At 45.1% G+C, this 27,508-nt stretch overlaps 1 protein-coding gene across 6 annotated transcripts in view; it reads right to left on the bottom strand.

The window, feature by feature from the left end:
• Positions 1-261: 261 nt before the first annotated feature.
• FAM114A2 (family with sequence similarity 114 member A2) overlaps positions 262-27,508 on the bottom strand; it is a 29,504-nt gene continuing 2,257 nt past the window's right edge. For 2 of the 6 annotated variants that reach the window (XM_084761158.1, XM_084761161.1), the window contains exons 2-14: positions 25,638-25,861; positions 25,198-25,297; positions 24,802-24,894; positions 22,701-22,789; positions 21,158-21,292; positions 20,553-20,711; positions 18,951-19,077; positions 13,351-13,430; positions 11,098-11,220; positions 10,194-10,333; positions 7,515-7,587; positions 4,033-4,086; positions 262-1,399 (exon numbers count right to left, since the gene is read on the bottom strand). In XM_084761158.1, the coding sequence (XP_084617284.1) occupies positions 1,265-1,399; positions 4,033-4,086; positions 7,515-7,587; positions 10,194-10,333; positions 11,098-11,220; positions 13,351-13,430; positions 18,951-19,077; positions 20,553-20,711; positions 21,158-21,292; positions 22,701-22,789; positions 24,802-24,894; positions 25,198-25,297; positions 25,638-25,844 (1,515 nt within the window). In that variant the 5' untranslated portion in view covers positions 25,845-25,861 and the 3' untranslated portion in view covers positions 262-1,264. Of the gene's footprint in view, positions 1,400-4,032; positions 4,087-6,611; positions 6,648-6,910; positions 7,044-7,514; positions 7,588-10,193; positions 10,334-11,097; positions 11,221-13,350; positions 13,431-18,950; positions 19,078-20,552; positions 20,712-21,157; positions 21,293-22,700; positions 22,790-24,801; positions 24,895-25,197; positions 25,298-25,637; positions 25,862-27,508 lie in introns of those variants that run through there. The other 4 variants (XM_084761160.1, XM_084761159.1, XR_014775303.1 and 1 more) reach the window with 4 other exon arrangements.

The following is a 27,508-nucleotide window of genomic DNA, read 5'->3' as shown; positions in this document are numbered from 1 at the left end:
CAGACAGCACAGGAAGCAGCCAGGGTTATAAGCAGAGAAACAAGCAGACTGGCATCTGAGGAGCGGACTGCAGCCAGGGTCACACCAGGAGCTGGATTTTCAAAGTTCCCCTCAGAGATTTGACATGGGCCTTAAAGACATGCTACCTATGAGGCTTGTCTTGTTTCTCATATGCTTAATTTTTAAGCCTTTTATGAAATCGGACAACATAAAAGTAAAATATCTTAACTCTTGATTTTTTTTAAATACCACACTTATAAGTAGGGTATACTTAAATTTTATTGTAATGGCTTTCAAAGATGAAGGGCGGGGCTCTCAAAAGTTACCAGAGACACTAGAAACCACAAAGTTAACAAACATTTTTTATAAGCCTGGATACCAAAATAGCTTTTAATTTTTGAAAATTGTGATGAAGGCTCAAGAGAACAGGATGGTGGTTGAACTCTTTTCAAAGCACAATAACAAACACATTAAAGCAGAGGAATAATGGCGCTAAATCCCATTGTAAGTGAACATTTTCATAGGACTCAACAAAAGCCTCATCACCAGAGCCCCTCCTGCTCTGGGGACATGGCTGAGGAATGCACCCTGCGTTGAGTGCCGCCTCAGGCAGGGTGTGCACAGTGCAGCCTGAAGAGACTCGGGGCGTCTGCAGACATACAGCTGCATGTCCTTGAATGGGGTTGAGCAGGGGTCTCGCTGGGAAGTCATCTGAAGCCAAAGGGCACTTTGCTGTGGTTCAGACGCACAGCTCATGTGAAACATGTACAGAGATGAAAGGGCAGAGGACTCGGTGGAGTCATCTCACTTGGGGCTTATGGAGTCTCGGTTCTCTAAAAGCCACACACTCTTTATTCTGGGAAGGAGGAAACCCAGGGTACCAATGTGATCATAAAGCCCAGGCTACCAGATTGAGGTTTTGTTCTGTCCTATTTAGCAGTTCTCCCCCCTGGCTGCAAATTGCATCCATGAGAAACTTGTTAGTGTTTTCTGGTATTTCTAAGCAAGTCCAGCATTTTTGCCAAAATGTCCCGCTGACTTTCCTGAATTGTGTTTTTTCAAATACTTTATTACTTATAAGGCTGGGAAGAGCAGTGTGAGGATCCAAGAGCATCAGCCACGTAGAGAAGCAAGCATCCCTGTGAGCCTGCGCCCCACCTGGGTTTCACACAGTCAGGAATACACCGCGCTTGGCTGCAGGGCTTCCCTGAGGAAAGTCGGGCTTCTCAGCCATCACAATCTCAGGCAGACTCTCATCTGATCCTCAGTGCTCCAGCAGAGGTCTCTGGGCTGGTGGTTCACCCCTGGGTGCCTCTGCCTTGCTCTCGATGAGAGAGATCTGCAGTACAGGCAGAAGGAGCTGGAAGGCATCTTGAATATAGGAGGCACTGTTGGAGGCCTGGCAGGATTGACAAAACACCAAAAAGAAACTGTCACAATCACACGACAGGGGAAACACTGAACACAACAAAGTCACGGAACTGTGTCTGCCACGGCTTGTGAGGTAGAGGACAGACTTGCCTACCACACTCAGGACTGATAGGGACCAAGACAACCCTAGCACTCAGGTAATCCAGCAGCTCCAAAAGAATGCCCGACTCGCCCATCAAACACGGAAGCGCGGACTGCTGCTCAAACTTGACACGCAAGGGTTATCTGTCCCATGGCTGAATAGGTACACTCTGTTCCCACACTAGCGTCAGGGCTGGCAGATGCTCTCACGAGGCTCTGAACCACCACAGATTCAGTGCCGTCATGGAAGCACTGCGCACAGAAATGAACAGTACAGACACGGCCTGCCTGGCGTGAAGGACACACAGACAAGGGAAGCCTGAGAGAACAGCAGATGGTACTACCCTAAAATAAAGATGTGCATTTCCAAGGACGAGTCTTTCAAATTTGTATGTAAGAATAGCCCATTTGCCACGTGGTGGTGGCACTTGGGAGGCAGAGGCAGGAGGATCTCTGGGAGTTCGAAGCCAGCCTGATCTATAAAGTGAGTCCAGGAAAGCCAGGGCTACAAAGAGAAACCCTGTCTCAAAAACCAAAAAAAAAAAAAAAAAAAAAAAGACTAGGCCATTCAAAGTGGCCTCAGGGCGCTCACAGCAAGAGAGCCTGCCTTTTGCGTACTCATCAGTGGCTGGCGCTCCTATCAGAACTTCAGTGGGACACTTGATAACACAGTTTCCAGCCAAAAGAGACCTCAGAGATCATCTAGTTACAGCTCCTTGTACTTAAAGCAAGTAAGACTGCCAGGAAAGGAAAGGCTTCTCCAACCAGGACGAAGAGCACATGAGAGAGGCCTAGGGAGGCCTCCTGGCTGCAAAGTGCTTTCACTCTGCCAGGTACTAAACTAGAGTCTTGTGCTTAAAAATAGCTTATCACAAGATTTCTCAGCTACTCAAAACTGTGTAGCTGGATGGTTAAGAGCATTTCTTTAACAGTAACTTAACATAATTTTTAATATCTTTTTTTATTAATTCATTCATATTACATCTCAATTGCTATCCCATCCATGCCTTGTGTCCTCCCATTCCTCCCTCCCTCCTGCTTAGCCCCTACTCCCTTCCCTTATGACTGTGGCTGAGGGGGACTTCCTCCCCCTGTATATGATCATAGGGTATCAAGTCTCTTCTTGGTAGCCTGCTATCCTTCCTCTGAGGGTCACCAGGTCTCCCCATCAAGGGGACGTGGTCAAATATGGTGCACCCAAGTTCGTATGAAAGTCAGTTCCCACTCTCCACTCTACTCAACTGTGGAGACTCCTGTCCATTGGTTAGATCTGGTTCGGCAAAGTTTACTGCATATATTGTCCTTGGCTGGTGCCATAGTTTGTGCAGAAAATCCACCCATCATAATGTTCTTCTTGTAGGTTTCTAGGATCCTCTGGATCCATCTGTTTCCCCATTCTCCCATACTTCTCTCACCTAGAGTCCCAATAGGATGTCCTCCCCTCTATCCCATTTTCATGGGACGTAACTTAATATAATCTTAAACTAAGCAGTCTAGCTGGTTCTTAAAAACTTCTTTTTTATGTTTTTATTTACTTATGAGTTGTGCACATGTGGGAGTACGCATGCTATAATACACATGTGGAGGTCAGAGGACAACTTTCAGGAGTCTGTTCTCTCCTTCCACCATGTGGGGGCCTGAGGATTACACCCATGCTGCCACACTTGGGAGCAAGCACCTTTATCCACTGAGCCATCTCACTGACCCTCAATTCACACTTAAAACCTAGACACTTATCAACATATTTCTCTCCTAGCATTACATAGGCTATCACAGGTCTAAGCTGTCTTAGTTCTGAAAGCATGGCCTCCAGAAAGCACCCCGAACTGGTGGCAATCTGATCAACTCTGGCACCCTCTCACGCCTCCTGTGGAGACTTTTTCTTTATGCATGTCAGTGTTTTGCCTGCAGGTATTTCTGTGAGAAGGCTTTGTAACCCTGGAACTGGAGTTACAGACAGCTGTGAGCGGCCATCTGGGTGCTGAAAATTAAACTCAGGGGCCTCTGGAAGAGCAGCCAGTGCTTTTAACTGCTGAACCATCTCTCCAGCCCCCTCTTCTGGAGACTTAAACCTTATGGTCCTAATGCTCACAGACTGACAAGGATATGCAAGCTCTGTCAAAACAGAGAAAGACTTTTCCCTTAGAAATGGCCACATGCACACCTCTGAGCAAGGCCCAGCCCTTCGGGAAGCAGTGTGTGTCTGATGAAGTTTCAGGCCTGCGTGTTCAGCAGCTGGTCTCCAGAAGGCGTTTCCATTACTGAGAATAGTGCAGTAAACTTCAAGGGGTAGGAACTGAGTATTGACAGCCTCTGGCTTCTTCCATCCCACTTCGCCCTTCAGCTTTGTTACAACTTCTGACTACTGAGTAGGGAATGCACGTTGAATAAACAGCATTTAGTCATATCTGCATCAGCAGCCTAACCTGCAACCTGGCTTTTAAAGGCCAAAAACTAAGAATGTAACAAATTAATGCAAAACGCCTCAGGAGTCAGAGATGTAGAACCCTGACTACTAACCTCTAGGAACACTGCAGTGATTAATGGATTCAGAGCATCCGCCTTCTCTCTGACCTGGAACAAAGAAGAGAGTTCTGTCACAGCACGCCTTAAAAACAACAACAACAGGCAGAACAGACTCCCACCTCGAAGCAGACATGGGTAAACAAGCACAGAACATCTCGACCAAGAGAGACAAAGTGTCTTCTCTGGAAGGAAACTGTTAGTGTTGTAAACTTCCCTTTTATACCTTCCTATGCCACCAAATTAAGAATGCACTGCTTTGTAGGTTTTTTTTTATGGGGGGTAGGGAGTTCCTGCTGTTGTTTCTCTTGTGTGTGTGTTTGTAGGTGTCTCTATAATGTGTGTGTGTGTGTGTGTGTGTGTGTGTGTGTGTGTGTGTGTGTGTGTATGTCTGTAGGTGTCTCTATACTGTGTGTGTGTGTGTCTCTTTCTGTGTCTCTGGATGTGTGTGTGTGTGTGTGTCTGTAGGTGTCTCTATACTGTGTGTGTATGTGTGTGTGTGTGTGTGTGGAGTGTGGAGGTCAGAGGACAATGTTTCGGGAGTCAGCCTTCTCCCTCCACCATGGCTGTGGACATTGAACTCAGATCATCAGTCCTGCTCAGCAAGTGCCTTTACCCTGAGTCATCTCACCAACCCTGGAGTCACTTATCAACTTTTTAAAATATCCTCAGTCTGCATGATGTAAACAAACAAAAAAAAAATGCAGTTTCAGCAGGCAAAAAGAGAAATGAAAGTCTGTCATTGGCAGGAGAGATGATACTCCCCAGAACCATCTTCGTGTTGAGCAGAGCAAGCTGCCCTGAGGAAGAAAATGTCCATGCTTTCTCTAATAGAAGGAACTTAGACAACAGATCTCTGTGGCTGTGGGAACGAGATGGGGGAGGCAGGGCTACTTTAGAGACAGAAGGTGATCAGCCAGTTCTAGGAGGGAGGAGAGAGGGAAATGGGGGTGAATTTGTAACATGACGGCTGGTGCTGTCAACTGGACAGACTCTAGCATCCGCTGCGAGGGTGAGCGTGCCTGTGGAGGCTTATCTTACCTGGGGTAAGGAACCCTCCTGCACTGCTTCAGTGGGAGCAGCAGGCTCGCACTGGCACACACGCATCACTGCTGTCATCTCTGCAGACAGTACGAGCAGCTGCACCACCCCTGCCACAGTGACTCCCCCACCATGATGGACAGAATGCTGTCACTTTCCCCCTTAGCTGCGCCTGTCCATCAGAGCAGCAGGAAACCAAGACAGTCTGCTCACAGAAACTCAAACAATGAAATAACATGCAGAGAAACCATAAGAGGAACAGGACTCTTCCTTCATTCTAGAAGGACAGTCAGAAACCTGACTACAAACTTGGAACAATTCTAAAGCAAGCGCACGGTCAGACACCTCAACTATTTTGAAGACAGGCTGCTGTGAGTCTCATTTCATGCAAAAACAGTGTGAGTTTCGACTGAGCACGGCAGCACTGTGCAGCTGGCTCACCATTCTAGCGGCCTTCACCAGACGCAGAAAGACTCCATTAAGCTAATTTCAGGATATACAGGAGCTCATACAAAGAAAAAGGAGGAGGGAAGAGAAGCTACATCCTAGGATTACTCCAAACAGAAAATGTCGGAACCTCAACTTTAGAATTTCATCTGGGCCATGGTTTTCTTAAATTTAGTCTCCACAGCACTCTGCCACCACAAGAGTGATGAGCACACTGGGAAGCCGTTTTCATGCACTTTCATACTCCCGGTTTATCTCACTGTGTGATGACTGGTTTTCCAAGCACTTTCCACATCACTCACAGACCTTCAGTAATTTTAGGTCATTAAGGTGAAGAAGGTAGGGTAGCAGGCAGCCAGAGCAGGAGACTGGCTGGAAACACCTTCAGCCACACACAGGAAACCAAAAGCAGACAGCAAGGTTTCAAAGCCTCCCAGCCCACTTCCAGTGCCATACTTCCTCCAGCAAGGCTCAACATCCTATAAATCCTATGCCCTTCCCAAATATGGCCATCAACGGAGGACCAAACAGTCAACACACTCGTCTATGGAAGACATTTCTCATGCAGACCACCGCAGTACACTACATGGTATGCAAATACAGACATGAGACATGAAACCCTGTGTCTACAGTCTCATGACTTCTGGCAAGGGACCAGACACGGCAATGGGGAAAGGGTGACCTTTACAGCAGTGCAAGAGATAGAAGAACGCAAGCCAATGAAGCTGTACTCTGTATGTCACACCACACACAATTCACTCAAGGTTCATCACAGATCCACTGACACTCATCAAAGAAAATGCAAAGTTGGTTTTGGGTTAGCTGATGCCCTCTCAGTTAAGACATCAAAATTGTATGTGATGATGAAGACCAATGAAAGTAGAATTTTGTTGAAAATTTTAAACCTTGTATAGGACACTACTAAGAAAATAAAACTGGAACTCAGGTATCATGGTACACACCTATAATTCCAGTGATCAGGAAACAAGCATAGGAGGATAGCAAGTTCAAAGCCAGCCTGAGCTACAAAAGATCCTGTCTCAAAAACCCAAAACATGGGCCTATAACTCAAGTGGTAGAGTGCTCACCTTATGTGTAATAGTCCCTGGGTATGATCCCCAGCACTGCAAAAGCAAACAAACAAAAGTGAAAAGAACCTATGCACTGAGGGAAAGTCTATGTCTACACATACTGGACAAGAAATTTATACTCATAAGACACAAGACATTCCTACATGTCAGTAATAAAAAGCAAACAACCCAATTAAAGTTACTGAAGCAAACATTTCTCCAAAGTCACACAAATGGCCAAGAAGTGTGGAAAGACGCTCAGATGACACTAGAGAAATGCAAATCTAGTCAGCAGTGAGACACCACTTTCCACTCACCAAGACAGCTAGTGCTGGTGAAGATGCAGGAAAGCTGGCGTTTCACACATGGCGAGGAATGTAAAACTACGGAGGCACTTTGGAAGCAATGTGATGTTTACTATGTCATGCTTTAGGCCCAGAAATTCAGCATCTACCCAAGAGAAGTGAAAACATGTTCACACAACAACTCACACTATGTTCATGACAACAACACTCACAACAACCACAAATAGAAACAATCCAAAAGTCTACCCATTAAAAAAAACAGATAAAATATGGTATACCCAGTCATAAAACAACACAGGAAGGAAATATAAAAACAGGAAGTACTAACACATGCTAAAACTACCACTGATATAATGCCCAGAGTAAGAAAGCTTTATGGAGAAGGAAAATACACCATCACCGCCTAGGAAATGGGGGAGTGTGGAAAAGAAAATGGGGAGTGCTAATGTGTGGAAAACTCGGGGGCAGTGACGAAATGCCCTAACATCCGATTCTGATGATGACTGCACATCTCTGTATACACAACCAACCACCAACCCGTACCCTGGAACAGGTGAACTTCCTGGTGTGTGAAAGGAAGCACTGAGACAGCAGCCCAGGAGGCAGGCCTTCTTACCCCAGCAGTGGTCAGGCAGGTGGTGAATTCTTTAGACAGAGAGCCCAGGTCTTTACACAGCATGACTGTCATCCTGGAGAGAAGAAAACGTCAAAAGAGTCTGCTCTCCTTCTGGCTGTGTCTATTCATTTAATTAACTAAGTAGATCACTCCTAGTAACAAGGAAGAAGGAAGTCTCCCTCATCAGGACTTCTCGCAGGTTCTAGTCCCTGCGGGCAGCCCCTCCCTTTTCTAGCTCCCTTCCTTCTTCCCAAGTCCCTCCATCCTGAGTTGGGAAAACAGCTCCCTGCCCTTACTCATCTCTTCCACACCTCATGTGACAATTTCCCAATGCCCAAACATTAGCAAATTCTTCTTATCGTGTGTTGATTCCTTTACTCTCCCAACACCACTCTAAAACAGGCATGGTTATTACTGGCCTTTTTTTCCCCTGACACAGGGTCATCTAGCTCTTGCTGTCCTGGAACTCACTATGTAAACCAGGCCTCAAACTCACAGAGAAATCCTCCTGCCTCTGCCTCCAAATGCTGGGAAGGCAATGAAACTAAAGAAAAGTTAAGGAACCTGGCCACTGTCACTCAACTTATAAATAATAGTCAGCTCCAATAGATTAATAACAAGACATCCCAGCACGAAAAGTCTCCTTAGAACCTATACATTCTCGGGTGCCTATTGGTCTCCTGACTGTTCCCATGGTGTCCTGTGTGGCTCTAGGAGGCATAGCAGAATTTATTTCTCTCATTATGAGTTTCAGTGAGTAGGTAAATGCAGTCGTCTCTCCCTAATAACGGCACACTCCTAGAAGCCTGTTCACTTCCTATGGAAAAGGCAGAAGTGTCATTGAACTTAGCACCCAAGCACTGACCTTACTTCCCACCACAGGGATAGAAGCAGAGCTAAGCAGGCACTCATTAGGAAATACCCATGGCAAGCTGTGGCCCACAGCAGTGAAAAGAGCTCCTCCAGCTCTCACAGACTCTAACCTACTGGCCAATCAAGAGGAGCACATGATGCAGGCAGAGTTGACAGCCAAACTCTGCCAAACAGGGCAAGCAAGTCCTCAATAGTTCCTGTCTCACAAATATGTCTGTCAGATAGACTGGGCCAGAAGGCCGAGTAAGATGCTCCAATGCTATAGAGAGTTTTGGGTGACTATTCAAGTAGCCAACTGTCTCTGTCATCTTCTCATTTGGAAAGCTACTAACCTATATTCCCAGCATACTCAGGGAATCAATTTTATTCCTTCTCAAGTCTCTGATGGGGTGGAAGACCAGATACTTTAGTTTTACAATTAAGCTCAGTTGCTTAGGGGTTAAGATGTTTTTAGGTCTAGACAGATGTTTTAAGTTGATAATGACGAGATATATAGATATTTATATTCAGTCTTTTAGATGCACCAAGATAGGAAAGATGTTTTCTTCAAGGCTGTCAAAAAAAAAATAGCCAAAACACTAAGAATGTAACATTTATATAATTCCTGATTATGTCATGGTTCTTCTTGCTTTAGGCAGTTTATTGTATATATGTATAATGATATAAATGTATACGTAAAAAATTTTTTAATTAATAAAATTTAAAAAAAAGAGATTACACACCAATATACCAATGCATGAGTGTGTGTGCACAAACATACAAACACTAGTATACGGAAACACACACTGTAGGAGGTGAGATGAGCTACAAAGACAAAAGCAAACACGGGACTAGAGAATGAGAGAAGCTGTTTTAGACTTGTAGTGAGGATAGTCCTGAGGTAGCACGGAGTAGATGGCTAAGGAAGGAGGCAGGCATGGGAGGGCACCCTAAGCTGCAGGCATGGCCGCTCTTCACACAACAGGCTGCTTTGGGCCTGTGTCCTTCATCCTTAAGGATGTTCAAGGCTACACTAGAAACCCTGTAGGGCTGCAAGGATGCTGCAGCTGGGGGTCTGGAGAACATCAACACTAGATTCTCAGACTGCAGGTGTCTAATCCCAGCACTCAGAAAGTGGGGCATTATGGATATCAAGGCTGTCTTAGGCTACATCTCTCTCTCTCTCTCTCTCTCTCTCTCTCTCTCTCTCTGTGTGTGTGTGTGTGTGTGTGTGTGTGCGCGCGCGTGTCTGTCTGTCTGTCTCTCTCTCTCTCACACACACACACACAGAGATCTATTTAGATTTAGAAACTACCTGGCTTAGGCTTATCCTTTCCTCTAGAATTACTTACATTTTACTATTTTGAAATACATTTGTTCAAAATCAGAAAAAAAAATATGCATGTGGAGCTTGGGCAGCCTCCTTTGTTTGTAAAGTTGTGCTAATCAATTGCCTTTGTGCGGATGTAAAATTAGAAGTAATATACATCAATCCGTCAGCACAGCACCGGGCACACAATGAGCACTGGTGACTAACAACTGTGATTTGAGGTTCTTAGGACTGCCTCCTGGTGTTACTTATACCAAGTTCCACTCCCACTGAGACTAACAATCTGCAAAGGAATGCTTTTCAGTTCATGGAAACGGGCAGGTTTCTATGTAGATTTGTCCCTGCTCAGGACAATACCCTAACTGAGCAAGCCTTTAACACCTACCCATGTGCAGTGGGAACAGCACTTTGTTAAAAAGCAAGTTTCTAAAGGGTGGGAGGACAGGAAATCCCTCTCAGCAGTTTCCTTTGAGAGATGCAGGCTGCATCATACTTACTGGGAGAGTGTCTGGCTCCTCTCTAAGGCTGTCACCTCCTGCCTCTGGCCATGCAGAATCAACGCAGCTGTTTTGTGGAACAGTTCAATTGAGCAGGCAGTCAGTTCCGCTAAGCTCCGGATTGCAAATGCATGGATATCCTAAAAAGCAAACAAAGCAATCAGAATATTGTTAATGTTGTTTATCATTGTAAGTAGAAATGACAGTAACTTGCGCCTCACACTAGAACATGGTGCTTTCCAAGCGGAAAAGATGAAAATAAACATGTAATAGACCTGCTCTTCTTCTGCAGTACGGCACCTTCCACAGAGGCTCCTGCACGGCTGCGACCCTGTAACTAAGTCTGGCCAAAGGACTGCGGTGTCTGGTAACTTACCTTGAGTTACAACCAACTTCCCTCCCTCTCTCCTTCACTTCACTATTTTTTCTTCATTCTTTTCCTACAGTCTGGCATTAAATAATACCAACCTGAATCATAATGTTGAAATTACTGATACCAGCACAACAAATAAAAGGACCTTGATCTCAACTGCAATGTCATCTCTATTTTAGAGCGGGAGGGGGGAGAGGATGGTGCACTGTCCTGTGTGTGCAGAGGACCATGTCCAATGTCTTCCTCTATCTACACTTTAATTTTTTCAACAGTCTCTTACAAAACTTGAAGCCTACTGTTATGACTAGACTGTCCAGCCAGTGAGATCTGGGGAAATCCTCCTGCCTTCACACCCCCACACCTTCCTGCACTGGGTTACAACTATGTGATACCACACCCAGCCTTTTATGTGGATGCTGGGAACCCAAGCTCAGGTCCTAATGCTTGTGCAGCAAGCATTTTACCACTGAACCATCTGCCAGCCCTCTTAGTTTTGTCTTTTTTTAAAAAGAGCTTAGTTGCTTTGGTTACCTCTATTAAAATTTTTTTGGCTTCCTCAGTATTTTCGGCCTCCGACTGTTCTTCTCCTTCTTCTTTCTCTGCAACCAGCTTAGCCTGGGATGTCCTGATCCACTCGTAGGCTGTATTTCTTGCCTAAATAAGAGAGATAATCCAGTAATTAAATGCAGTGATTACCAGGAACCCACCAGCACCTTGAAGGACAAGCTCTTCTCACAGCACAGACGTGTGACTTGAGTCCTTGTCTTACTAGATACAAACTCTTACACCGAACCCTGTCCAGTGGCCCCTTGTGAGGCCCCCTAGTTCTGTGGTCCAAGCATGTGGAGCACACATCAGCCCTGTTCACAGGCCTGTGCTTCTGAAACCGGAAGCTGGGACAAGCTGCAGAGCACTCTCCCAGCACAGTTCTCCACACCCCTCATTCAGTCCTGCTCAACCAGGAGACCCTGGCTCACCATCAACAGCCTCAACTCTTCTTAAAATTCATAAAAAAATGGGCCCTAGACTAATTTTCATTTGTGCACGCATGTTTAAAGCACAGCCAGTGTCAGACACACCCACAGTCACATGTACTAACTGACAGTGCCTGAAGACTGTCACTCCATAAAAGCTCAACAATATTCCTTTCTCCTGATAATGAACCTTTCTCTAGTTTCTCGGGGTTTGTTTTGTGTTGTTTTGTTTTGTTTTAAACATGATCTTCTGGTTCTTCACCCATCCTTACAGTCACTGCTCTTCAGTCTCCAAGATCAGTGCAATATGGATCTTACAGCCCAGCCTTAACCCTCTACAGATCTTACCCCACTCAGCTTGATTTTGCAAGAGTGTCTCTTAACAGCACCATAACTCTAAGACAGTCAGTGGACAGATACAGACAACAGATGAAATCAAAGTCTTGTCCTAATGTTAAATCTGCTAATGTGACATCTGTACTGTGCTTATGCAAAGGGACATACTTCTTCCTCCTTACTCTCTTGGCTTCTCCACTATGGTAGACTAAGACCCTTTGAAAATGTGAGCTAAATAAGACTCTCCTCCCTTGAGCTGCTGGAGTCAAGAATGTCAGTTGGCTGCAGTGATGTAAAAGTTGCACTCCACTCCAGGAGGTGGAGTGCTGGAGGAGGCAGCTGAGCACAGCCTGCAAGGCTTCCCCTAGGAATATACCATCTTCCCCAGGCCAGCACCCTGGGACACAAAGCCTCTCATTCCTTACCTGCTGAGAGGGGAGAAAAGATGGCTGTGCTGCCTCCACACAGCCCGCAGCTCTGGTGGCCAGGCGACAATGCCTGCCTGTTGCTGACAGCTGCTGGAATTGTTCAGGGTTGGGAGAGGTGGATGCATAGGCAGGCAGCAGTACATGACTACAAACTATCTCAAGAGCAGACAGAGTAATATATGGGGGCTCCCCACTCTGAGCTCTGATAAGGCTCTGTTCCAAACACATGAGGACAGCTCAAAGTCAACATCAAAGACCAGGTTCAGCCATGGGACTTTCTCATTCATTCTAAATGGTCACTAGCAGAGTCACTGTCAGTGACTGTCTGGCCACAGCTCCAAGCAGGTAGGGCCCATGCCTCATCCTATGATCAGAGACCTCACTCAATGGACACTTTGGTCCCATAAAGCTTGGTCAGTACCACCAACTTTAAATAACAAACTCTACAGGCTCAATGAAGCCTTCAAACAAAAAATTCTGTAGATACAGGTCAGGATGGGACACGTGCTGGGGAGGTGGACATGGGCTCTACACACTACCCTGGAGAACAGGAGGCAGGGGAAATGTGTGGGCTCCTTTTCTAGAACTATCAAGAATATATCCTCCATGCTAATGATCCCATTGTCCAGGAAATTGCAATCTTATGCTCATTATGTATATGTGTTAGCAAAGGAGGTTGAGACACGTCTTGCTATGTGGCCCAAGTTGGCTTTGAACTTGCAATCCCTTGCCTCAGGCTCCCAAATGGTGGAATCACAGGCATTTGCCATCACACCTAACTACTCATTAAAACCTTAGAAACAACATAATGAAAACCCCCAAAAGGAGCCGGGCCTGGTGGCACACGCCTTTAATCCCAGTACTTGGGAGGCAGAGGCAGGTGGATCTCCGAGTTCAAGGCCAGCCTGGTCTACAAAGCGAGTCCAGGACAGCCAGGGCTGTTAGACCGAGAAACCCTATCTCAAAAAACCAAAAAAAGAAGAAGAAAAATAAATAAATAAATAAATTAATTAATTAATTAAAATCCCCCAAAGGGGGTACCTTACCCTGGTAAGTTTCTCTGGTCTAGAAGAGACGTGAAGCTGAGCAAACAGTCCTGTTATCTCCTTGGTAAAATCTTCATCCCCTAAAAATCAACACCCAAACAAAACATTCAGGGAAGACTGTCAAGGATGCTGTGCTGTCTAGCTTTACGTCACCTTGATACAAGCTGAGTCATCTGAGGGGAGATGTAGAACATAGGCAAGCCTGTCCAGCCCTGTCTTAATTAAGTGATTGATGGAGTAAGGCCCGGCCAATTGCGGGCAGGAACCATCTCTGGGCTGGTGGTCCTGGGTTCTATAAGAAAGCAGGCTGAGCATGGCAGTAAGCAGCACCCCTCCATGGCCTCTACATCAGCTGCCACCTCCAGGTTTCTTCCCAGTTTGAGTTCTTGCTCTAATTCCCTCAGCAATGAACTGTTACCTGAAAGTGTAAGCAAAATAAACTCTGTCCTCCTCAAGTTGCTTCTGGTTGTGGTATTTGTCACAAGAGTAAAAACCCTCTCTAGGGTAAGGAGACACACCACATGCAGGCAAACGAGAGTCATGGCCACAGCACACTAGAAACATCTAAACAAACAACAGTGCCTTCTCTCTTTCTCATCTAAACCCTGTCCACTGGGCCCCGCTGAGGCCAGCCCATGTGGTACAGAAGTGAAACCTTAAAGCCAGAAACCGTAGAGCATGAACATCTGTAAGAGTATTTCTTCATTATAAGTCCATGCTGCGTGAGAGCCAGTTGGTTCTCCTTGAGAACTAGCATAGCCCCAGAAATATCCCCAGAGAGATTCCAGGGCGCCATCTTGATCCTCTTTCATCTGTACTTCTGCCCTCTCTCTGGAGAGTTAAGGCCAAGAGTAAAAATTATTGAATGGTCCCCAGTGTTAGAGGCTTTGGGCAAAGCTGCTCTCACTGACACAGCCCTCACACACATAACTCATGCCAACGACCCCTAGTCACAATGTACCACGAGAGCATCCAAAACCTGACTTCCATAGCCATTTGCTTTTCCCAACTAAGCTCTAAGTGTGACCAGGTGTAAGGGGGACTCAGAATCCACCTGGGACACAGGCGGTCAAGGAGTTCACAAAATAACCAATGGTGCAGAGGAAAGAGCAGGAATCTATGTTCACCTCACCTAACAATTCTACCCTGAGATGTATTTTAGGTTGTTATTAACAGAACAGATGGCAGTGTATATGTTAAATTTATAAGCATTCAAGTATATTATGTCTGAGTGATCAAAAAGGTGTTACTATCAAAGTAGTGAAAAAACCTGCCAATTGTCAAGTTCTGCTACACAGAACCAACTGTACAAACGCCTGCTGCATGAGTAGCTGCTGGGCTGTGTGGCTCAGTGGCCAAGAGCTTGTCTAGATGCGCGGGTGGGAAGGAAGCGTGGCACTACTGATTAAAAGAGGCTGTGGGTAGAGGCTGGAGCTGCCCATAAGGAAGGGCTCTTAAGTGAAGTGTAGAAATCACAGGGGCCATGGGAAAAGACACCCGGAGCTGGGCTCTGCACTATCTCCTCCTGCCATTCCCAAGTTTCCGTCTTAACAGATCAGTGGCGCACATTAACTACCAAGGCAGGGTAGGCAGGAGAATGACAGAGGCAGGAGAATGACAGAGGAGCGCTGGGGCGGGGCAGGCAGGAGAAGTGTGCTGGGAGCCACCACGGTGTTTCCAAAGCTTTCGTTCCTAGCAGAGGTAAGAAGGAATATCACAGACTGTTCCATCTGTTCAGAAAACTTGGAGCCTTCAGAATGGTAAAAAAATAAATAAAGATTTCTAATTATTATGCAAAGTCCAGACGTTGACTAAATGGAACATTGTTGTTAATTGCTCCATGTACAAATAACCTACACTAGGTTGACAAGTAAGTGGGAATGCCATACCTTGCCTGGAACAACTTAAACCAAAACTGCTTTTTTTGTTTCCCGTTGAGACTTTTAAAATGCAAATTTTATCTACTTATTTCTATTTTCTAAATAGTGAAAATAACCGTGGCCGTTTGTTAGGTACCTACTATATGCCTCACAGCTCCTCATAACCCCAGGAGAGGAGTCAGATCACCTTCTGATCACGATGAAAGAGGCTCCGTGCTGAGACACTTCTGGGGTCACATGGCTTTGTGAGGCAAGTCTTCATTTGGATCCCAGGGCTAACTTCAAATTGTCTCTCCTGGGGGACTAAACTGGCATCTCAGATCTCCAGACAATTTTTAAAATGTAAAACCATTTCTAATCAAGAGCTGAACCTTTACATAAATAGTCACTAGTGAGACGTTACAGATGTGGCCAGCATAACTTCTCGGAACACAATCAGAAGAGAAAACAACTTCTGTTTTTCTCTCCCAGATCCTGTCTCGGGAGGTCTTTGCTTCACTCTCAGTAGACTTAGCTATTTGGTTTCCCACTCACAGCAGAGTGGACATGAAGAGTCACGTGAGACTGAGAGCTGCCCATACCCAACAGAAATAAAAGACAAACACACAGAGGAGGCAGGAGCACACAGTTCTAAGAAGCAGTCCAGACATTCTCAACCATAAAACTCTGTGGCCTCCCAGGAGCTTTTACTCTTAAAGATTTATTTATTTATTATGTATTCAATAGCTCTGCCTGCATGTACACCTGCAGGCCAGAAGAAGCAATCAGATTATATAACAGGTGGTTGTGAGCCACCATGTGGTTGCTGGGAGTTGAATTCAGGACCTCTGGAAGAGCAGTCAGTGCTCTTAACCACTGAGCCATCTCTCCAACCTGAGCTTTTATTTTAAATGCAAGTTACACATATTTAAAATTAAAATGTCTAAAGTATTTACATTAAAAATAATAAATGTACTATAACCAGGATATATAATATGATAAAAGATTTCAATAAAAGAAAAAATGCAAATAATAATAAAATAATAGTACTGATAACAAACCCAGGCTGAGAAACTAGCTCCCTGGGTAAAGTGCTTACTGTGCAAGGATGATGACCTGCGTTCAGATCTGCAGCACTCACATAAAGACCCAGGTGTGACAATTTGTACCTGTAATACCAATACTGGAAGGCAGGCCAGAAGGATACTGGGAGCTCACTGGCCAGCCAGCCTGGCAGAAACTGGAGCTCCGGACTCATTGAGAGATTTTATCTTTAAAAAATAGAAAATAGAAAACAATAGAAGAAGGGACCCAACATCATCTTTAATAAGAATATGCACATATGGGCACAAACCCACATCCACCTACCTACCTACCTACACACACACACACACACACACACAGAGAGAGAGAGAGAGAGAGAGAGGAGGGGCGGAGAGATGGGGGGAGGGCGGGAGAGAGGGAAAGAGAGATAATAACCCCACTACTTGTTAATAAAACAAACTTTTTGAAGCAAGGCCTAACTAATGGAAAACGACCTTGAACAGAAGATCTTGTCTCTGCCTCCCAAGTGCAGAGACTACAGGCATGGGCCGCCATGCCCCATTTTATGTGGTTGTGGGGACTGAAGGCAGAGCTTCATGCATGCAGGCAAGCACTCTATCCACTGAATTGCACTGCCAGCCCCAATAAAACATACCTTAAAGTTAGGTATATATTGAAAACAATGTTGCCGTTTTATATCTTTGTTACATGTCTAATTGCTAGCTTTAAATAAATAAATAAATAAATAAATAAATAAATAAATAAAGCTAGCTTAAGGAAACAGAGTTAGACTCTTTTACACAGCTTTACACTTAGACTGTTAAGACAGGATGCTTTAATTTCCTGGACAATATCCAGTCTTACAGGTGCATTATTGCAAAGGGAAGCTACATTTTAATGACTTTTCAGATAACAGTAACAACTACCCTTGAATAATCTTGTGTGTGTGGGTGCCAGAAAAGAAGGGGGGCAAATGGCGTGGAGGAGGTAAGGAGAGGAGAGGAGGAGGGAGACACACATGTGTGCAACTCAGACACAACCTTTCTGTTTCAGACAGGGTCTTCTCGTTGCTCACTGCAGTGAATTAGGCTAGCTGCTCTGCAAGCGTCCAGGGAGTCTCGGGTCTCCATCTCCGTCTCCAGTCAGAGCTGAGAGTACAGAGGCCCTCTCTACCACACCCAGCTTGCACATGACTTCTCAGGACTCAAATGTAGTGCCTACACTTGCACAACAAGCATCTTACCCACCGAGCCATCTCTCTAGCCCCTACTGAATAATCTTTAATACTACAGAAATACTTCAGTATCCACTCACAGAACATGCGAGTGCACGTTGGAGGCGAGATCTCCCAACACTGATCACTGATCTCATTCCTCCACGTCAAGGGTCCTTTTCCTGTAACTGAGTGCACGGCGGTGAAGACAACACAGCAGGGCAAGCCAGTGCTGCCACTTTGACAGATCCACACTGTGGCAGCCGCAGCAGCTTCGCCTGTTGCTATTCTTCCTCCTCCAAGTGATAAAACAGGGAAAGCTAAACTAAAACCCTCTGGAGCAGTGGCTCTCAGCCCGTGGGCCCGGACTCCTGTGGGGGTCGCAGATCAGGCATCCTGCATATCAGATAGTTACTTTCGATCCATGACAGTAGCAAAGTTACAGTTATGAAGTAGCAACAAAGTGATCTTCTGGCTGGGGGTCAGCACAGCATGAGGAACTGCAGTAAAGGGCCCCGCATTAGGAATGTTGGGAAGCACTGCTTTAGAAGGAAGTTCTATTCCATTTTGACAGTGCTGTGCAGGTCTGACTCCCTGAAGTGTAACAGGGACCTAAGGATCTCCACAGCACACTTCATAAACCACCCGCTTAACCTGCCACACAGGCGGCAGGCTCTGCACGGCAGCTTGCGCCCCTGAAGGAATCTTTCCATTGAGATTCAATGTCTCTACTTACTTACTTCATAAAGAAAAAGCAAAACTAGTCATTAACCTCTACTTTCTTAACCTTGGAAACTTTTTCTTTTCTTTTTTTGGGGGAGGGGGTTTGTTTGTTTTGCTTTTGTATTTTGAGACAGGTTTTCTCTGTGTAGCCTTGGCTCTCCTGGAATTCTCTCTGTAGACCAGGCTAGCCTTGAACTCACAATGATCTACCTGCCTCTGCCTCCCTGAGTGTTATGATTACAGGCATGTGCCGCCATGCCTGGCTCTGGAAATATTTTCAATGAAAATATCCAAATAAAACCAGCCTGACCAGAGTCTAAGATTCACCTGCTCAGAAAGTGCACTGTAAATAAACCATGTTCCCTAATAGTTTTGCAGCATTTACGTTTTCTAACCATACAGTTATTAAACTGAAAACAGGAAAAGACAAAGGAGCTCCTGCACCCTGGATGACAACTACCTTGCATGCCTCAAGACGGGAACAGAGATCTCAGAGTGGGAAAGGCATGGCTGAAGTGTCTAACCAGACATGACCAGTCAAGCAGGAGTGGCTCTCTAACAGAAGCAATAGGAGAGATGTGCTACAGACCATCCCAGAGAGGTGGCAAAGCCCTGCAGGAGAGGGTGTGGACAACCCCTGGGGAGGGAAAACACGGGGATTCTGTGAGAAAGTGCCTTCAGGCCAGTAAGTGACTTTAAGGGGACCACTGTAGCCAACACAGGAGCTACCTGCTTGCTGCTTGCTGTGGAACCTGCGTTACCTTGTCTCTCCTCCTCGTCCTCCTCCTCAGAGAACTCTGCTAGGGAAAACGCTTCTTTGAGCTGCTCTAGCTCAAGTCTTGTTGCCTGTAATTCTTCTCCACTCAGAGAACTAAGGATAGATTTTACCTAAGGGGATATAATACAAACAAAATTTTTTTAAAAATCAAATAAAGAAGAGCCCACAAGTCAAATGAAATCTGAATTATAAACTAACCAGTCAGCACATGCGGTTCTGGGGATGGAGGGAAGAGCAGCATCTCACCAAGTAGCCCAGACTAGTCTTCAACTCCCAACTCACCTGCCTCAGCCTCCTGAGAACTGGGATTGCAGGCCTGTGCCACCACGGCCAACTCCTACTCCCTAAAAATTTTAATTCCAAACCAGGCGTGGTGGCGCATGCCTTTAATCCCAACACTTGGGAGGCAGAGGCAACCTAATATTTGTAAGTTTGAGGCCAGTCTGATCTACAAAGTAGTCCAGGACAGCCAAGGCTACACAGAGAAACCCTGCCTCGAAAAACCAAAAAAAAAAAACAATAATTTTAACTCAAGAATCTAATTCCTATGGAAAAGTTGGGAGAATCTGTACTTTCCAAGGTAACATGGCCTAGAGATAATCTGAAAACTATTAGTGCTTAGCAGAAGCTTAGAAATAAAAAGAAATGAACGGGTGTTGAACTGGGCTGGAGAGATGCCTCAGCAGGTAAGAGTGCTTGCTTCTCTTCCAGAGGACCTGAGTTCAAATCTCAGCACCCACACCATGCTGCTCACTATCAGCCACATCCCCTGCTCCAGGAATCTGGTACCCAATCCTGGCATCCATAGGCACCTGCAGCAGGTAGGGCAGGGCACACACACATACACACACACAATAAAAAACAAAATTTTAACCAGGTATGATGATGTCCACCCTTAATCCCAACACTCACAAGGCAGACAGCAGATCTCAGTGCATTTGACACCAGCCTAGTTTACACAGCAAGTTCCAGGCCAGTTAGGGCTACACAATGAGATCCGGCCTCAATATAAAACAACCTTTTTTTTTAAAGAGTCTTATATTAATTTATTTATTATGTATTCAGTGCTCTGCCTGCATGTACATGTGCACACCCAAAGAGGGCATTAGATCTCATTATAGATGTTGTGAGCCACCATGTGGTTGCTGGGAATTGAACTGAGAACCTCTAGAAGAGCAGACAGTGCTCTTAACCTCTGAGCCATCTCTCCAACCCAACACTCTTTAAAAAATAAATAAGAAGCCTAGGACCAATTAAAAGACAATAGCTAACTATATGCAAATTGGCAACGTAAGTCAGTTTTTTGGCAGCTAAAGCCAGACACTGCAGAAATTCAGACAGGTGACGGAAACTGACGTATGTGTTAAGAACTCCTCTCTGATCCTGTTCTGTATATTTAGGACAATCATCCTGGATCCTTAACATCACTTAGTTCATACATTGGTTTCTGCTTGCTGTGTAGGGAGCTTTCAAAATCTCAAGCCTCCACCACAAACACCTCACCTTCCACATGCACAAAACAAAAGCGTCTGCATCATCCCTCTGTATGCAGACTTTTTCAGGATGATTTGGGGTGGCGAATTACCTTTATTTCACTTTCTCGAGAAAGCATCTCCAGAGCTTCTAGATGTGAAAGGCCTTGAAACTCATCAAAGAGTAGCCCATAATGAGTTTTCTTGTCTGTTTCCATGGTTACCTCATCGGAGGGCAACTGCTCTTCTTTATCCTTCACCTCTCGTAAAACCTAAAAAGAGATGGAAGCATTGTACTGCACAAAGTAATGAGAGCTCAAGAGTGAGCTTACAGAGCAGAAGGGAGACAGCTGCTCGGAGCCCGCCCCTTCAGTCCTGCCATCGCAGTTCAAACCCAAGAAGCTCGGGAACAGCAGGAAAAAGTTATCATGCAGACTCTGATGCTAGACGGTGTAAAAAATAACGCCCAAGACACCAGGTGCTGCTCTGCAGGTGGTTTAAACATTAATCTAGCAGCTCTGACAGGGCTTAGCAGTTGTCTGCTGACAGGAGGCTGCGGCACAAGGAACCAACAGCTGAAGCTCCTACACACTGGAGCTCTCACTGCCCACCCCACAAACGCAAAGGGGGAAAAAAAACACTAATAAGGTTTCCAAGTTAACATTGGGAAAAATCACATCAAAGCACAAACAGGAATTGACAGTAAAGGAAACAGCACCTGTGACAATGTAGAATTCCGGTTCATCAGGCCCTTGGTTCTTTTAAATCCAGGATCTCCTTCTGCTATGACATCCATTGTCTTCTTCCCAATGAATTCCAAGGCATCCAAACCCCCACTGATAACACTCTTGCCCTAGGAGAGCCAAAAAATTCTATTAAAACAAAGTTCTGCAAAATCCCATTACAGCAAGTTGGCTAGTCAGTAATGGCTACATAGTGTGGGGCTGGTGATGCAGGCCTGCAGCCCCAGCTCCTCAGGAGGCTGAGGGAGGAGAATGTTCAGGTACAGCAAAGGCACATCCAGTAAACTCCAGGCCAGTCTGGGAGAATGGTAAGACCCCCTCCCCAAAATATAAAGTAAAAGGCAGCTAGAGATGCATTGCTAGTTTAATGTCAGAGTATTTGTCTGGCACAGGTCAGGCCTTAGGCTCCATGCCAGCTCAGGCATCTCAAGAAGAAGAAGGAGAGAGAAGCAGCTGCTGCCAACAATACCAAGTCCTGGGCAGCCTGAGGAGCGGCTGAAACAATCATACATGCTCACACAAATACAGAGGTAGAACCACTTTGGGAAACTGTGTGTCAGTATTAACTGCAGCTGCATTACCCAGCAGCCCACTCGTGGCTACGTACCCCGGGAGAAATGTGTGCCGAGATGCACAAGAGGACATGTTCAAGAGTCTGCAATGCAATACTCCATAACAGCTTACACTGGAGACTGCCTTGCTGATTACTAACTGTAGGATCAATAACATGTGGCCAAGTCACTATGAATACAGCAAAGCTGTTACATGGACGTATAACAGACACAATGCATGAAAGATACTGGATGCCCATCTAGGGCCCCATTTATACAAAGCAGAAGAGCTGGCCAAAACTAACTCATGACAGTAGTAGTCTGGACGGTAGCTACCCGAGTTGAGGAAAGAGCACATGCCTCAAGACAGGAGGGCAACGGACTTACAGGTTTCTTACTATGGTTGAAAGTTAGAGTGCTATAAAAATTCAACTAAGCACAAATGAAGTCATTCACGGTCCATATGCATGCATATTTTAAAAAGTTAAAATGGGGTCACACAGGACATGCCTGCAACTCCTACATTTGGGAGCAAAGGCAGGACTGCACACTGATGGCTGTCTGGGCTACAAAGCAAGAATCCTGTCTCAAGCAAAAAAAAAAAGCTTTAGTTAAAAATATAAATAAAAAAAATAAAAATACTAGCTACCTACCCTCGTGTAGAAAAGGCATTAGCAAGTGTCCACCAAAAAGATGTGTCCCTTCTACTTAAAAGATAAAGTTATAAGAGAAATGCCTTTGTAAAGCAGAAACACTCCCTAAGGGCACAAAATCAAGACTTTCAGTCCCTAAAATAATCTGTCACTCTGCAATCCACACTCCACTTGTCTGGCTCTTACTCTAGCCCTAAGAAGTGAGCGACCGCCAGAGATCTGAGGCGCAGCAGTACCCACAACATGCCAGGAAAGGGCGACAAGCACACAGCCCATCATAACAGCACAGAGCAGGCTCGCGCACATCCTCTCACCGTGCTCTGCACAGCTGTTGAGATGGTCGAGAACATCCCAAATGGCCCAGGCACCGGTGAGCTCTCCTTCCCACTGGCATTGGTTTCTCCTGAAACAGAGAAGGTGTGCAAACATGAAAGAAAGGATCATCAGTTGCTTTAATAACAAATATGTGGGTCTTAAAAATTAGACACTGTTTTTCCACACAAGGTCGCAGGCCTTAGATATCCATTTAAGCCACACATACCATAACTACAGGCAAACAAAAACAAAGATGAACATGGTCCTTTAAAGAAACACAGACCTTAAAAGATGACCAAATGAGCCTAGTGGTGGTGGCAGAGACACCCAGCACTCTGGAGGCAGAGGCAGGCAGATCTCTGAGTTCAAGGCCAGCCTGGTCTACACAGTGAGTTTTAGGATAGCCAAGGCTACACAGAGAAAACCTGTCTGGGGAGAGGAAAAAAAATTAACCAAACGATTTACTTGGTAGCATCAGCCTTTCTCAGAGTTCTGCAAGGATTCATCATCATGATGACAATATCCTGGTGGTGGAATTAACACACACACATACATATACACACATACATGCACATGAGATGGAGGCGCGGGAAGGACTTCTAAACATGGAAAGGACTTCTCAAAAAGCAGTCTATTCTAACCTGGCAAAGTGCTATTATTCTTATTGAACGACAATCTAAGCCCATATAACTTGCATTGAGTGTAAGCTACTCTCACCCCTTGAACCACAAACACTAAGCCTGAGCCCTGTTCTCCATCTTCATCTTCAGAGACATAAGAAGAAGCAGCACCTACACACACACTCTCCTGTCCTCACGTTTCCATATCCACTATGACACTTCCACCCGTAAGACATTAACTCCATAGCTGTTCCACCAGGGAGCTTGCGGTGGAGGACTTGTCTGTCAATGCCTTTCTTGACCCATGGTCCTGGGTAGCAGTCAGCCTCCAGTGTTACAAAGATGATACAGTTTACATCTTCAGCACTTCTACCTCCCAAGCCCACCCTTGCCTTACTTCCAGCCACTAGAGCATCTGTGTAAGACTCCGCTATTTTTAGATCTGCTTTTCTTTATAGGTAGCTGAGTGAGTAGATGCCCCTGAGGTCCAGAAGAAAGGATCAGATGCCCTGGAATTGGGATCATAGGTGAGCTGCCTATCACAGGTGCTGGAAACCTTACTTTAGGAAGTACTCTTGGGGTTGAGCCACCTTTCTAAGACCCCATTCTTAACCAGTGCCATTTGAGAATTATGCTAGGAAATGCTGGAAGAAAAAAAATGACTCTTTCCAATGGGAGAGAGATGTGTAGGAAAAAAGTCACTTCCTTTCTACTTCTTTCCTGACTTGGAGGACATTTTGTTAGAATTCCATACTCCAGTTACAGTATCATCTGGTGACCCTTAATAGGCATAAGGAGGGCTGGAGAGATGGCTCAGAGGTTAAGAGCACTGGCTGCTCTTCCAAAGGTCCTGAGGTCAATTCCCAGCAACCACATGGTGGCTCACAACCACCTATAATGAGGTCTGGCACCCTCTTTTGGCTCTGGTGTGCAGGTGTACATGCAGACAGAACATTTTACACATAATAATAAATAAACAGACCTTAAAAAAAAACCTCTCTTCTCTCGCCCCTGCCCCTCCTGATCCCTAGTGATAACTGTGTCCTTTGGGGTTAAGTGACAGCACATTCCCCTTTGATCCACACAAACCAGAATAAAACTTCACCTTCATAAAAAAAAATCCAAGTGAAAACCAACAAGCTAGCACATAAGACCTGTTCGTGTTGCTGCGACATACTCAACTTAGCTAACCCTGACTGTGAGAAGCACAAGGCCGAGCGCGGCTCACTCTCTGCGTCGTGGCCTCACAGTTGAAAGTTTACCACTCCTCAGAATCCCTTCATCCACGCAAAAGCACAGGGAAAAGAGACATGAATGGTTACAGGAGGCGCAGCTGGAGCTCAAGCTTCCAAACCTGTTCCTCACACAGTCTCAAGACGCCCTCCGTGTCAGCTTCTGACTTAGTATCATTACTGAGGGCTAGAACTGAAAACAGACTTAACTGTCCGATTCAACCAAAACCCCAAGCACATATACTGACCTGCCGCTTGCTTGACTTCAGTTGAAATCTCAGTGGGGCTGGGAATCCCAAGAGAAGTCTCTGCCTTTTCAATGACATTTGAAATGCCTTGTCCTAGTGAGAGAAACAATTAGCACCTGTGTGCTGCGTGTTGCTACTAAAAGTGAAGAAACAATCAAAAAAAATAATAAAATCTGCATTGTTCTAAAATCATGGTTGCAAGACACATTATTTTAATAAAATATGCATCCCTGTCATTATCTCCTTACCAAAACCAAAACAAAACAAAAACCTCACTGACTTATCCTCACTAAAACGTAAGCTTAAATTAATCCCTAGACATCAATATCCTAACAGAGCACGGAACAACAAGCTCCAGTGCACGCAAAAAAATCAGGAAATGGCCAACGGTCTTACCTACTGTAGCTACTGTAGCTGAGGCTGAAGAGAGGAGGGACTTGCCCCAGCTGCCCCAGTAACCCCATCCAGTCTGGGGTGCATCTTTAGAAACAGTCTCCTGTCGGATTCCAGTGAGAGAGAAAACAAGTCAAAAGAAAACAAGAACATTAGAAACTCAGAAGTGCACAGACAAGGTATCTAATCACTAGACAAGCACAGGTGGGCAGAGCCATGACTTGGGTGAACGCTGCTTGACTGACAGATGAATGCCATTAGCACATAAATACCTGCAGCAGATGCAGTTACTAAGAAAGGTATTTCTAGAACTCAAAAAAGCTGTTACTTTATCGCTGTTAAAAAAAAAAAAGTGCCACTATAAATTAGTACCAGTACCACATCCCTTTTAAGCCTTTTATTTTTAAATCCCAAAATTTTAACAGCTATGCTACATTGCCTACAGCCTGTGACACCTGAGCAGGAAGGTGATCAGGAAGAGGTTCGGAAGCCTCGAGGTCACTGGAAGGTTTGATCTCTGGTCTTTTCCGTGTGGACGCTACAGGCCGAGAGTCACTCTCCGGCTTCTCCGCGGGCTCACAGTTCCCATCTGCGGGGACTGGTGCTGCTTCGGTTACCTCTGGAGTCTCTGTAGCATCCTTATCCGACATGACTAGAACATTACCTGCTAAAACAAAAGCCCAACAACAATCTACTGATGCTGGCTTCTCTGCTATAAACTACTTGCTTAATGTTTTTGTGACTGTCGGGTTCATATACTAGCACAATAACACTAAGAGGCCCTATGTAGCTCCACCCACTTCCCCATCAGGAGTTACACTGTTACAATTCCCCAACGTCCTCCCAAGTTTACGGTTTTTACATGTGCCCACATATATGTAGTTACATAAAATGTGACCCCATACACAGCTGTCCCTTGGGATCTGCAGGGAATTGGCTGCAAGAGCCCTGCACACAACAGAATCCCAGTGCTCACATCCCTTCTATAAGACAGACAGTACCTGTCTATAACCAAAGCACATCCTCATGGTTCCGTCACCTCTACTTCATCTGTAATGCCCAACACTACGTGTAATGCTCTGTCTTAGAACAACGACACGTCTACACATGTTTAGTACAGGTGAGACTTTTTCCAACCGTCTTCCACTTATGATTGGTTAAGCCTACGAGTGCTGATTCCTGGCTACAGAGGGCCAGCTGCCTAACTCTCCTGACCTTCAGTACAGGTAAGGCACAAATCAGTCCTAAGGATCCCTGCCTCATCTTTTGTGTAGCCAGACACGTCCCACGTTTCTTTCAACCTATAGCAATCAATTACTGATCTGTTCTCTGACACTGGCACTTTCAAGTCCTATATATTGAAGCATACAGATTACCTTTGGAGTGACGTTTTTCACTCAGCCTAAGTCCCTCCCTTCCACTATGGTTGGATCAAAAGTCCCTTTCAAGTGTTTGGGGGCATCACTATATATATGCATCACAGTGCATTTGCCCATTCAAGGTAATCTGCAGTTTCCAACATGAAGCCACTGCCAACTAAAACAACTTTCAAAATTCACGGACAGGTATTTATGTGAACATTAGCTTTTTCTCTGGAATAAATGATGAAGACCATATTAATAATAAGGGTTATATGGTAAGTACATGCTTTGTTTTATATGTAACCATCACCTTTTCCAGAATAGTACAAATAACCAAAAATGTCTGCATTCTGACCAGCTTTTCCCCCCAATCCCTAAATTTCCCTATAATTTTTATAGGTATGTGGTAGTAGCTCACTATGGCTTCTATGTTGCATCTCAAGACTAAAGATACTAGACATCTTTTCATGTGCTTATTTGCCAACACTTGGGAGGCAGAGTCAGACCTCTGAGCGTTCAAGGCCATCCTAGTCTATATAGTGAGTTTTAGGACAAAAAGAGCTACTAGTGAGATCCTGTCTCAGACACACAGACACACACACACACACACACACACACAGACACACACACACCAGAGAAGACATAAGCATCAGAGGTCTACTTAAAATGAGTCCAGTACAGTAGTCACAAACTAGAAATCTGTTAGCTAACTACAGCCTATAGATTTTTTTTTTGAGATTTATTTATTTATTATCTATACAATGTTCTGCCTGCACACCAGAAGAAAGCACCAGATCTCATTATAGATGGTTGGGAGCCATCATGTGGTTGCTGGGAATTGAACTCAAGACATTTAGATGAGTAGCCAGTGCCCTTAACCTCTGAGCCATCTCTCCAGCCCCGCCTACAGATGTTTTTAATTGGACTACATTGTTTAATCATTTTTTAATTAG

The sequence above is a fragment of the Acomys minous genome, assembly GCF_964271855.1.
Source record: "Acomys minous genome assembly, chromosome: 16".
NCBI lineage: Eukaryota > Metazoa > Chordata > Mammalia > Rodentia > Muridae > Acomys > Acomys minous.
The sequence above is the reverse complement of the archived record's forward strand: the minus strand, read 5'-3'. Positions and strand labels throughout refer to the sequence as shown.